This window comes from Brassica napus, chromosome A1 (genome assembly GCF_020379485.1).
Source record: "Brassica napus cultivar Da-Ae chromosome A1, Da-Ae, whole genome shotgun sequence".
Lineage (NCBI taxonomy): Eukaryota > Viridiplantae > Streptophyta > Magnoliopsida > Brassicales > Brassicaceae > Brassica > Brassica napus.
In genome coordinates this window covers 12,852,307-12,866,516 of record NC_063434.1, presented here as the reverse complement: position 1 = coordinate 12,866,516, position 14,210 = coordinate 12,852,307, and the positions used below count along the sequence as shown (strand labels likewise).

The following is a 14,210-nucleotide window of genomic DNA, read 5'->3' as shown; positions in this document are numbered from 1 at the left end:
AGAAGCATTATTACTAGAGTACTCCCCACCATACCCTGAGGAACACGAAGGCTGGCTGTAACTATATCTCCCCATTTTTAAATAAACCTGCCAAGAATATTCATTTAAATACATTAGTCCTCTAATTTATTTAAGGAAACATTCAAGGAAACAGAAAAACAATAATGCAAGCAGAAACATGTTTTTCATTACTACGAAACTCGAATACATTTGACATCAAAGTAGGACGCAGAAACAACAGAAACACAAGTTAAAACACAGAACACTTTCAGGAAACAGAGATACTTAATAATTTTAAAAGACATTTTCAGAAAAGCTGAGCGAGCAGCTTGTTCTTCACAACTTCCTCAGCCTCACTTAGTGTTCCTGGCTTAGTTAGGAGTGTGTCTAGAATGGCAAGCTTCGACAAATTCTCCTTCCTCATGAGATCATCCTTCTTCAACTCCATTACGGTTTTAATCTCATCAATGGATTTTAGTCCTTGAGTGTTATTCTTTCTAGCTTTAGCAGCCTTGCTACCCTCTGGACGCACCTCTTGCTCACCAATAGTGGCGCTTGATGTTTGCGAACATTCCTCTCCAGCCTTTCGCTTTCCACTCCCGCTCGGTTTAGGAGTGTTAAGACTGAGCCACTTCTGCTCAAACCTTAACAAACAGCACGCATGCTCCAGATTGAATTTCCTTTGATGATTAGCGAAGTAAATATCATAAGCCGCCTTGAGGACATCAGTCTCGCTCTGACCAGAACTGATGTGTCTCTCTGCAGCCGCGTAAGCACCACAGAATTTGTTGGTGTAGTCATTAATCTTCTGCCATCTCTGCTTAAGATTGAGCCACTCTCTAGGTTCACCACTCGCTTTCGCATGTGGGCTAGATGCATAATACTCCGCTACACGTTTCCAGAACGTCCCAGATTTTTGTTGATATCCAACTACAGCATCCTTAGATGTATTGAGCCACGCACTTATTACAACCTCGTCATCAGCTGGAGTCCATTGCCTTCTCTCCTTAGAGGCAACGGATGGGTTTTCACGTTGAGCAGGAGCCTCTGGTGCTTGTGAACTAAAAGGAGGTATCTCCGATCCTCCTCCATAGTTTTGACTCGGAGGAAAACTTCCATACTGGAAGTTTTGACTGTGGAGAAGATAGCTATAACTAGGGGAGTCACTATATGGATTCGAAGGATCCCTTGAATCCATAGCGAGGAGAATGATAGGATTATAAATGACAGAAAGAGAAACAAGAGAGAAATAAGAGATAAAGAGATTACTATGACAAGAAGTATAGCTTCTTGCCGTTATATAAAGAAAAAAGAGAGAAAGAGATCATAAAGAGCTTTAAAGAAAGACCTAACCATCAACTACTTTGGTCTAATCAATAGTTATTACAACACTTAAAAGCCATCAAAACAATGAATCAGCTGACTAAATATTTTCATTTGGTCAGAAACAAAATACACTCAAGTTACAATGAGCAAACAATAAACTTATATACTCCTTACAGACTGGTTACTCGTTCGAAACTAACTACAACAGTTACTACAACTCGTTCGAAACTAACTACAATGAGCAAACAATAAACTTAAATGTCCACACCAGTTTTTTCTAAAATTTCCACACTGGTAAATTCAATGATGAAGACAATGTTAAACACAGAAACTCTATACATTCACAATGTATACATTCACAATGTTAAATCCATCGAGTTTAAATCCAAAGTTTATTCACAATGTATACATTCACAATGTTTAAAGCCAGCTTTTACCGAATACACTTCACTAATCAATCAAGTATACATTCACAATGTTAAACACAGATCCATCGAGTTTAAATCCAAAGTTTATTCTAAAATACACGCATCAATGGACTTTACAATCAGACACAGATCAGTTCACAATCAAATTCCTCGCCAACCATTCAATCACAACCTATACAGACAACCTTTCAGAAACTCTATACACACGAACTATACAACCAAACATTCAGAAACAAACCAATCAATTCGAACAAACCAAGCCAATCGTTTCCTCTAATTCGCAGACCTTAACATAGAGACAGATGATTAACAGATATAGAAGACAAACCTGGTATCGTTTGATTCGGAAGACGACGGCGAGATCCTTCTGGAATCGGTGAGAATAGACGACGGCGGCCGAAAACTACCGGCGAGAGAGAGAGAATAGTGAGACGATGCAAACCCAGATCAAATACCACGCATGCAAAAGGGAATCGAACCAAAAAAAGTTTAGATCCACAAAACAACCCGATAATCGAAAAAAAAAACCACAGAAGGAACACGAACCTGCTGGAGATTCGATGTGCCGGTAGAGCTTTAGATTGAACGGTGAATCCGTCTGGTTCGCGACGCGGCGTCACTCCTCCTGTAATCGCCTTCGACGGAGAGAGAGAGAGAAGAGGGAGACGCAGAGAATGGGTCGAGACCGAATGACCTCTTCTCTCTACCGCTTCGTAAATCCTATCACCATTCGCCACGTGACACAAGCACCACCACCAAAAACTTCTTACGTAAAAATCGATTCCCCTTATTAACTCATTTTTTTGATTTAAATTTGGCCCAAGTAAATTATAAGAATCGGGCTAAGAAGCCCGATAATGATGCTCTTAGAACCCAAGTCCTATTGAAAGCATGTTCCTCTCTACATCAAAAGAACTCGTTTTATCGGCCAGCTTCATTGGTTATTTCACCATGGAGCAACAAAATTTACGTAAGTAATTTAATTTTCTTAACCAGACTCTTCTACTAAGGTGGTCCGCACATATATTTGATATTGGAGAACGTAAAAGATTGAAAAATTAAAAAATACTGTAAGGTGTATCGAGTTGTTACTATCAAACAAAACTTACCATAATAAACGGCTTATTTGTGAACTAGCCTTGTTTTGAATACAAATTAGATAAATGTCATTGATTTTGACATAATATAATTTTTGACATTTATGCCATAAAGTGTCTGGTTATATCATTTTTCTTTGTAGGTATCAGGTAATTGTGTTAAAGTGGTGAACGTGGTCAATAGAATATAAGGTCAAGACCACTTTAAAACTATTCCAAATAAAAGAAAGAGGAACCATCCACGTATACTTTTGTTGACCACATACATATGCATGAGTGTTTTATTCCATATCAATGAAGTAGTATAAGATTATAACTCCACCTACAACTCATTAATACTAAACATAACCAAATCTCAATCTTACCACGACCCTTAAATACTAAACCCTGAATTCTAATCAGTAAACCATAAATTCAAATATAAAGCATAAACTCAAATATAAACCAAAAATCCATATAGAATGGAACAAAGAAAATAACATAGCACATATTAGTGAATTTATGGAATGTCTATGATTGCAAAGAAAAAGTTAATGTTGACCCTAATCATACTCGCTCACCTTATAAATACTAAACTCTAATCACTAAACTAATCCAAATATAAATCCTAAATCCAGATATAAACTCTAAATCCAAATATAAACCCTAAACTCAAATAGAATAGAACAAAATACATAGTATAGTACATATTGGTGAACAAAATATCACTTTCTTTATTAATCATCAAATAGAACAATACACGATAAGGGCACTATTAAACCTCAACCATACCTTCCAAATACTAAACCCTAAATCTTAATCATAAACCCTAAACCTAAGTATAAACCCTAAACCCAAATTGAATGAAACAAAATACATAGTATAGTACATATTGGTGAACAAAATAACACTTTCTTTATTAATCATCAAATGGAACGATACATGATAAATAAGTATAGTAACATACTATTTCACATTACATAACATGAATAAAACATTCATAATACATATTGTTTTACATTTCTATTCCATACGCATAAAATAGTATAGAATACTGTGTTACAAAAACTGTTCATCTTCTCCGGTCAATTCAAGAACATTCACAAAAAGAAAGATATGTGTAACTGACGACATCCATGGGAATAATACATGTAACCGCCTCGTAAACCGAAAAGATTAAGGCGATTGAAGGAAGGGTTGACGAACCTCGCGGCGGTGCCGTTTACGTTGTCGGCGACTCCATAGATTTCAGATGCGCAAAGCTTTCCGTCAGTAGCCAAGCGAGCCGTTGCAGATGGGCATCTCCTAGGCAAAGCTACTCCAGAAATGGTTTTGGTGGTTACTATGGATCAAAAATGGGGAAGAAACAACTCAGTATGTGATTCTCCAAAGGCCACGATGTATGTGTGTTAGGTAAGTATTATTACTTTAGTTTTTTTTTTTTTTACAGGTTTTACCGGTTGTGTAAGAGGGCATAGTAGTATTATTATATAAAAGATGCATGGTGTATTGTGTATTAGGTAAAATAGCTACTCTGCCAATTACCATTTTTTCGTTGCTATAGACTCCAATTTTCCCATAATAAATTATATAGTTGACCAAAAAAATGTGTATTTCATTGATATAAGCTAACAAGTTACTCACAGCATATATCGAAATAAAAATGAGTGATGTCTGAATATTTCTCTCTACTTTCTGATTTGGCATGTAGCGGAATTTCGGCCCTATGACATTATTTTCCACCTAAAAGTGGAAGTTCACTCTAAGAGGATAAATCCCAACGCTTCACATATATACCTACGAACTACAGGAAACCCGCCATATCATCTGTTACTTTACTCCACAATCCACACCATGAGAATCTGTTCGTCTGGCAAGGATCATTCAACCGACATCGCTTCAGAGAAGCGTTTAGTCAAATAGTCTTTCTTTCTATCGATATTTTTGTCAATGCTAAATATTGTTATCAGTTGATTACTCAATAGCCAATATTACCACTTAATTATTCACATCAATATTCCAAGGTATGATGTAATACTATTCAACAAGATTCTTTGTTTTTTAATTTAGGTTATTGAAATGATTAATTACAAATATAGCTGGAATAACAAGTGCCAACAACTACGTTTTTGAGTACAAACTTCCTTCAAATCGCTGAACTGATTCCATAAATTGAACACTTGTTATAGCTGGAATTACAAGTGCAAATATAGGAACTCATACTTGAGGCTGGTGAAACTGGGATCTTACGAGACGAAGAAGGTCGCCCTCGCAACAGTGCATGGCAATTGATTAATGCGCATGGTGTTGTAATCCCTAATGTGATTGTTGTTGCTCAGACGAATGACTTTGATATGGGTCGTGAATGGTATGCTAGGGTAGGAGAGGATCCCTTTCAAGGTCTTCCTCATGAGGATCCCAGGAACCACATCGAAAAACTTGAAGATCTAGTCTCAAGGAGTGAGCAGAATAAAGTGTTTGAATACCACATGCTATGCAAGATATTCCCTTATTCTATCTCCAGGGATGCATTTAGCTGGTTCAGTCAACTGCAACCAGGATCTCTAACCAGCTGGGAAGATATTGAGAGAGCTTTCCTCTATCAATTTCTGGATGATGTTGAAGCAACTCGAGAAAGGGAGAAATATTATAAGTGGGACAAGCTCGTTGAAAGTTGGCAGATAAAGAGAGAATATCATATTCCAAGGCATTTGTTCGACTACGTTATAGCAAAGGGTAATGAAAAGTATGGATCTGTCGAGTTGAGCAGAGTAGACAAAGCTGATATTAGTTATCCGACCTCAGCATCAATCGACATTACCACCTCAACATCGATTGACACAAACTTTTGCTGTCGATCGACGCCTCTTGAATCCTCAGGATATTGCAGACTCGACACCAGTGAACACCGATATATCAAGCAGCTATTTTGCTCAAGATATAGACAGAGAGACCACCATGGAAAATTTTTCAGAGCCAAAGGATTTCTTGAAGGTATTGGATGGAGCACATCATAAAGATTTGGGTCAGAACTCGGAGAAGAAGCTTGATGATGATCTTCACACTTCGGGAAGAGATATGGAAACCTCGCCAAAGGATAGCATTGATCGACACCGCCAACCCGACATCGATCGACCCCGCCCACCTGATATCGATCGACACCCATCTGATGATATCGATCGGCTCCCATTGTTGCACGAGTTGCCTGGATACACGCTTGAGGAAGAACCAGTTGAGGAGAGAATACACGAGTCGGAGACCTCACACCTTACTTTCCATGAACATCTTCGACCACATATATGCGCAAAAGAAGCTGAGAAGTTCCACAAAAGAGTGAAGAGGATACATGATTCTGTGAAGATTATGGTCCCATGCACTATGGTTGAAGTTGAATTTTCTATCCGACCAATTAGAAGTGTGCATTTAGGTTTCTACAATGGGTTATTTGCTGATGATATGTATGCATTAGCTTCTCAGAGAGAGTTGAGATGTAAAGGTGAAGTCGATAAAGACCCAGCAAAAGCATCATCGATCCACACCAACCAGATACAATCGATCGACATCGGACGCATATCAGAGCAGAAAAAGTTTGAAGTGTGTCAAAATCTTTTTGATGGAGGCACCATCACGCGATCAGACAAGTCTGGAGGAAAGAAGAGGAAGAATTGGAAGACGAGGAAAAGGATCAAGGGTGATCCTCGGTTATCATTGATTCCTCACTTTTCAGATGGTATCAGAAAGTATAGAGTGCGTTATCAGATGCTTCTCACAGCTATCACAAAGCTTCGAGCACTACTTATTGCTGAGATGATAGACAAAGGAGAAGAGTATATGGAGGAGGCCTTCACAAAAGAATGATGAAGCTTCAAAGAGTAGATATTGAGAAAAGAAAAAGATGAACACTGTAGCAGAGTTGTCGATCGACACTGTAGCAGCATCACTGTTCATCGCAAAAAAAGGAAAAAAAAAAGAAAAGATCCAAGGAAGAAGAGTTGATATACCATCAGCGATCAACGACAACATGCCATTGTCGGTCGACAGAGCATCACGAGTATCGATCGATCGTCACTTAATTGTGTCGATCGACGCTCACCATCAACGAGTAGGTGTACCATTTCTCCTTATAAAATTTAGTACTTATAAATTATTTTCCCACCAATCTTAGACTGTATAATACTGGGGACAATGTTTTTTTAAGTATGGTGGAGGTTTTACTGATATTATGTTTTGTATTAAGCTTTAGTTTTATATGTTTTATTGAGTTTTATTGAGTCAAGAAGAGGATGATTAACTTTTTCAATTTTACTTACTATCTAACCACTCTCTAGCACCATTCTTTGAGGTTATTGACTGCAGAGTGTACTGAATGGAAACACCAATGTGGATCACCTGCCAATAATATCCAAGCTAGCTGAGAAAGTCTGAAGGAACTGAAGTTCACTTCCAACCTTAATCAACTTAATTTGCTTGTTTTGGGGCTTGGTATACATTGGATTAGATTCTTTTTTCAGATCTGAAAGGTATAAGTCTATAAATTTTTGGTTTCCTTCTCTCCTCTCTTCGGCATCCAGAGAGAAAGAAAAAGAAAAGATTGAGATGATTTCCTCAGATGCAGAGGGGTAAGTACATTACTGATGACCCCACTATTTTAATTCAAATGAATGATCACACATTGTTGGAAGCGAGGGGTAGGTACATTACCGAGACTCCATTATTCGCCTATATTTTGCCACGAAAAGAAAAAAGAAAAAAAAGAGAAGAAAAATCGAAAAGAAGATGAATAAGATGGACTGCATCAACATCATTGTTCATTGGATTTGAGAAAAAAAAGGATTCAGAGAAGAGAGATATAGGGAGAAAAGAAATCAGAATAAGACTACCTTATTACTCAAATACCTGTTGGGTTGAGAGTACATGTGTCGTTAGATCGATACTCCCAAAATTTAACCTACACATTTATATGCAGAAATGAGGTCAGTAGAGGGGTATGTCAGGCGGAATCGGCCGAGCTGTGGGCTGTATAGTTTGGTTGCTAAGCTAAGGTCTAGTACATTAAGTGTCTCTAAAGTTGGCACTAATCTGATGTGGCTTGCAACATTGCAAAGGTGAAAGTAGTAAAATTAAAATTGTATGAGTCTCTGATGTTTTCAAACCTCTTTCACATGATTACTCTATATTTTGCTTGAGAACAAGCAAAATGGCAAGTCTGGGAGAGTTGATATACCATGACTTTTACCTGTTTTTAGCTATTGTATATAGATATTTTAGAGAATATTATATGTGTTTGTGGTATGTTTTAGAGTGTTTTCAGGTCCAGGTATGTTTTGGGGAACTTTGGTGATTATGGAGCATTTTTAGGTGCAGAAATGCACAGACGCGTCAGATGTTTAGAAATGGACTTCTCACGGTGCGATTGAGCCTATATTGAGACACAAGATATAGCTTTGTGTTAGGTTTCCAATGCCACCGATTTGAGGTCAATCCAACGGTTAGATCAAACGTTATGCCTATCTCGCGAAAGAGAGATGCCGAGGAGATGAAGGAACATCAATCGACGATGCACCCTTGGTGTCGATCGACGGTGATGCCAGAACACGGGCTGAGTATATTTCAAGACAGACTTAAGCCCAGAAGCAACCACAAATTACCAAAATATCCATGGACGACCTAAAGCCATATTTATGTGTTCTCTAAGCCATTGTTGACGCTTACACTTTATTCTATTATTTGTTCTTAGTTTTAGGTTAGAAGAGAAGGGAGGAACTCCTTCAGAGTCCTTTTGGAACTCCATTGGTTTTGGTTTTATTATCTATTCTATTGCATCTATTCATCTATGATTTCTGTGACAACTATCATGTTTGAGTAGATCCACCTGCTAGGTTTAGGGATTTTCTAGGGTTTTGAATGAACTTCTGAATTATAGGATTGTTAGGTTAACTATAGATCTTACACCAGGGTAGCTTGTAATACTAGGATCTAGAGTAGTTGGAATAGCACGAGAGTGTGACTAATTACTTGAACCTAGAATCATAGGACAATTGAGAGGCACGAGAGTGCAATCAATTAACGGAACCCGAATCCTGTTGGATTAGATACCTAGGCGCATAGGAGAGTTGGTCTAGGAATTTAGTTGAACATTATCGATCTGAGCGTTAATGCTTGTCTGAGGAAGCATCAATCGACGCTAACTCAATAGCACTGATCGACGCTAATTCATTGTTCGCATGCGAGAGCTGGAACAAAGACTTAGTCAATAGATTAGACTAGCAGCGAGAGCTGGACGTCTTTTGCATTAGATATCGAGTTCTAGGATCAATCCTAGCATCTATAGATAGAGTCATAATAATTTGATTGAAACCTTAAGTCTAGCAAACCATCCTTCCATCAAACAACTCATCAATTTACTGAACAACTACCTTGTTCACTATGTTCTGCTATTTACTGCTTTATAATCTAATAATCTAGGTTAATCAATAACTATTTAGATCTAGTGTGTGTTCTAGCTCCCTGTGAATTTGATCCCTAAGTGCTACAAGTTGACATCCTATTTGAGAGAGTACAAATCACTCCTTAGGGTAGTTTGAGTGATATCAAGGCTAAAGGCATACAAAGAAAGAATTGGTGAAGAAGTAGGGGAACAAGATGATCAAGGAAAGATTATGTATGCTAATACCGAGTCACGACAACCCTATCAAGAAAACTATAGGTCAGGCAGAGGAGGTCGATCAAATTGGAGAGGAAGAGGTCACGAAAGTTTTGGATACTACGAGATGAATCTAAAGCATTGTGTTATCGGTGTGAAAAATTGGGACATTATGCATCAAATTGTCCAGATCGTCTACTAAAACTCCAAGAAGCAGTCGAGAAAAGGAAGAAGACACGCAAGAGGCTGATTATCGAATGATGCATGAGGTGGTGTATCTTAACGAGCAAAAGGTAAAGCCAAACAACTTTGAAGCAGACCTTAATGTGACTTACTTGTGGTATCTCGACAACGGAGCCAGCAACCACATGAGTGGGAACCGTTCGTTTTTTTTTTTCAAACTCGATGAAACTATCATGGGAATGGTTCGATTTGGTGATGACTCTCGTATAGAGATAAAAGGAAAGGGATCGGTATGGTTTATACTTAAAGAAGGAGGCAAGAGAGTTCTACACAACATATACTTCATACCTAACCTAAGAAATAATATCATAAGTCTCAGTCAGGCTACCGAGGCATGGTGCAAGGTGCGTATGAAAGATGAACTATTTACTTTGTATGATCGAAACAGTGAACTAATTGTGAGAACGGGGAGATCTAAAAATCGATTATATTAAGTCATCATAAAGGTTGAGAGTCAAAGTTCTTCAGCTAGTAACGATGGGAGATACAACTACGTGGCATGCACATTTAGGGCATATTAACTTTGAGACTATGAAGATGATGGTTATAATAAGGAACTTGTAGTAGGCGTACCAAAGGTTGGTTGGGAGAAAGAAACGTGCATCTCGTGTTTAAGTGGTAAAGAAACTCGACAATATTTCCCACAAGGAATTACAAATCGAGCTACACAAGTCCTAGAGTTGGTACATGGCGATCTTTGCGGACCAATCACACCCTCTACACCGGCGCATAAGAAGTATGTTTTCGTGATCATTGATGATTATTCTCGGTATATGTGGACGATTCTACTACAAGACAAAAGTGAAGCGTTTGACAAGTTACGAAACTTCAAAATACAAGATGAACAAGAGACAAAGGCGTCCATCAAAACATTCCGCATGGACAGAGGGGGAAAGTTTACATCGCATGAGTTTCAAGGTTACTGCAAGAAACATGTCATCAATAGGCATATCATGGCACCTTATTCACCTCAACAAAATGGAGTTGTTGAGAGGCAAATCAGAACACTATTAGAGATGACAAGACGTATCTTAAAACACTAGGATGTTCCAAACTATCTATGGGGTGAATCTATCAGACATGCTACGTATTTGATCAACAGAGTGGCAACAAGATCGCTAGCAACTGCATAAATACCATACAAGATTTTTAAAGGAAGAAAACCGAATCTTAGCCATCTTAGGTTGTTTGGTTGTATTGGATATGCAAGAACTGAGGTAGCTGGAAGAAAAAAAGCTAGATGATCGATCAAAGACTCTGGTTCACCTTAAAACAGAACGTGGATCAAAAGCTTATCGACTCTTTGATCCAACTAATATAAGAATTGTTGTCAGCAGAGATGTCATATTCGATGAAGATAAACAATGGAACTGGAGTGGCGAGAAAGAAAGAAAGAAACTATGACGATCATAAAATTTTCAGGTTAAGCTTTGGAATGTATGGTGAGAAAATAGATGAAGACGATCATAATGATGGTTCTACTCGAGATATGAATGGAACCGAGAATATTGATGAAGTTCAAAATGAAGACGATGAAGCAGAGGCTACGTCACATGGTGAAACAGAGGAAGATGAAGAAGGTGAGGAAGATCAAAGTTAAGATCAACTAGGATAAGGAGGACACCATAGTATCTAAACGACTACATATGTCTTGCCGACATTGAGTAAGAGAGATTGTTGATCTTGATCAACGAGGAAGCTTGGGATTTCAGTGAGGCTAAGGACTCCACAGTATGTATACTAGCATGTGAAGATGAGATTGCGTCCAGCATAAAGAACAAGACGTGGGACTTGGTTGATCTACCCATGGGTGCTAAGCCAATTGGACTAAAGTGGGTGTTCAAGATAAAAAGAAATCCTGATGGAAGTGTGAATAAATACAAAGAAAGGCTGGTCGTGAAAGGGTATGTCCAAAGGCATGGAGTTGATTTCGAGGAAGTCTTTGCCCCAGTTGCATGTATCGAGACAGTTTGCTTCATCATTGCTTTAGCTGCATCGAATCAATGGGAAATACATCACCTTGACGTCAAGACCACTTTCCTTCATGGAGACCTAAAAGAAGTTGTGTATGTGAAGAAGCCGGAAGGTTTTGAGGTAAAGGGCAGCGAGGACAAAGTTTACAAGCTTAACAAGGCACTCTACGATTTAAAGCAAGCTCCAAGAGCTTGGAATGTGAAGTTTAACAAGATTCTCAGGGAGATAGGTTTCGAGAAGTGTTTTAAACCTTCTCTTTATTGTAAGAAGGAGAGCGATCATATTCTTATCGTTGCGGTTTATGTCAATGATCTCTTGGTCACTGGCCCTAACCTTAAGTTGATACTCGAATTAAAAAAAAAAAGATGTCTAAGAAGTTTAAGATGAGTGACCTTGGGAAGTTAACTTATAACCTCGGTATAGAAGTGCTTCAACATGAAGGTGGTATTATCTTGTGTCAGGGATGATATGCGCAAAAGATCCTAGAAGAGGCAGGTATGGACGATTGTAATGCTTCTCAGGCACCAATGGAACAAAACTTGAAGATTTCGAAGGGGCCTGAAGAGAAGCGAATCAACGAGAATAACTATAGAAGGAGCATTGGATGCCTTCGATATCTTCTTCATACTCGTCCAAATTTTTCTTTTGATGTAGGAATATTGAGTCGTTATATGCAGGAACCAAGAGAGTCGCATGGAGCAGTATTGAATGGACTCTTGCGGTATTTGCGTGGGACTATGTCATATGGACTACCATACGAACACTCAACGGGTGAAAGTTTGGTAGGCTATAGTGATAGTAGTCAAAATGATGATGAAGATGATGGTAGGAGAACAACATTTCATGTGTTCTACTTCGAGAAGTGCCCTACTACGTGGTGTTCGACAAAGCAAGAGATTGTTGCACTATCCTCATGTGAAGCCGAGTTCATGGCAGCGACGGAATCAGCAAAGCAAGCGATATGGCTTCAAGAACTCATAGCTGAAGTAGTCGGAAGTGAATGTAAGAAGGTAACAGTATGGATTGACAACAAATCAGCAATAGCACTTACGAAGAATCCGGTGTTTCACAGGCGAAGCAAGCATATACATAGAAGATTTCATTTTATTCATGAATGCGTTGAGAATGAGCAAATGGAAGTTGAACATGTTTCGGGAAGTGAACAGAAAGCCAATATACTAACAAAGCCGCTGGGAAGATTGAAGTTTAAAGAAATGAGGAGTCTTATTGGAGTTGAAGATGTGAAAAAATCCAAGTTCAAGTTTAAGGGGGAGAATGTTGGATTAAGCTTGGAATAACTTGTGAAACAAGTTACTATTTCCTACCGAGTTATGGATTAGGAAAATAGGAAAATTTATAACATAAGATGTCTAATGGTTTTAGGATTTCTATTCTCTATATAAGAAGATACAAGGTTGCTACATAACTCAAGTTTTAGAGATTATGTGTTTGAGTGCTTAAGGTTTTGCAAACAAAGAGAGTTATTCTTTATTTGCAAACAATCTTTAGAACAATACTTGATTTATAGAAATTGATATCTCTGAATGAATTGGTTATGATATCATGCCGAGATGATGATCGACATCGATGTCAGTGTGTTATTACCGGGATGACGCAACACCTTGTTTTGGCGACACATTGTTTCTTTAGCGTTGAGATCAGCCTTCTTTGAAGATATTTTCAGTTTAAATTGTTGAATTTAAAATTGTGATAAAAGAATTTAAAGTGTAGGAAGAGTTTTCGTATTGAGATCGAAACTCGGCAAATGAACACAAAAGAAATTTTTTTATATTATAGTAGAACCTGGTTAAAGACTGCCTACGCACCCTTTGAATAGGGGTCAAACAAAATTGTAATTCATGACAAGGAACGTCAAAAAACATTTATGAGACTTCTCAGCTTTGTGTATAAAGTTGTCAAGATTATTGTTGATGACTAGGGTAGGCCTGCTCTACGGGCGGAATTTGATATTTCTTCATAACTTATTTTTCAAATTTACGGAATTTGTTCATTTTTGATCCGAACCAGATTTTTATATGATTATTTTGAAATTGGTGTAATTGAAAACTAAGGAAAATAAAAATTAGCTAAAGTCAAATTTTTGGAGCATTAAAAGAGAAAATATACACGTCATCTCTAATTAGATGACACAAAATCAAGCATGAATTACAAAACCATATAATAAGTTGTGCATTCGGCTCTATGATGAACAAAGTTGGAACTTTTCTTTTAAGATATATGTATTGTCTACATAAAATGAAGAGTCACACTAAAATATATGTATTGTCAACTTAAATACATATTTAAAGTAATTTTCCTCCCCGAGATTGATCCAAGGACCAAGGTGATGTATAGTCCCTAAAAAAGAGCAATAATGTCTAATATTGATTAATGAACGCATCGCTGCAATTTAAACAAAACCTCCAAATATAAAAAAATGTGGAACCTTATAAAGTTTTTTTTTTTTTTTTTTTTTGGTGTAAATGTTAAATTTTATACCAAATTTTTTTTTTTGACAGA

The 14,210-nt window shown here is 37.7% G+C and overlaps 1 protein-coding gene across 1 annotated transcript; it reads right to left on the bottom strand.

Moving 5' to 3' along the window:
• Positions 1–307: 307 nt before the first annotated feature.
• LOC106361306 (glutathione S-transferase T2-like) lies at positions 308–1,198 on the bottom strand. The gene has a single exon (XM_013801034.2). The coding sequence runs from the start codon at positions 1,196–1,198 to the stop codon at positions 308–310; it is 891 nt and encodes a 296-aa protein (XP_013656488.2).
• Between the last annotated feature and the right edge of the window lie 13,012 nt (positions 1,199–14,210).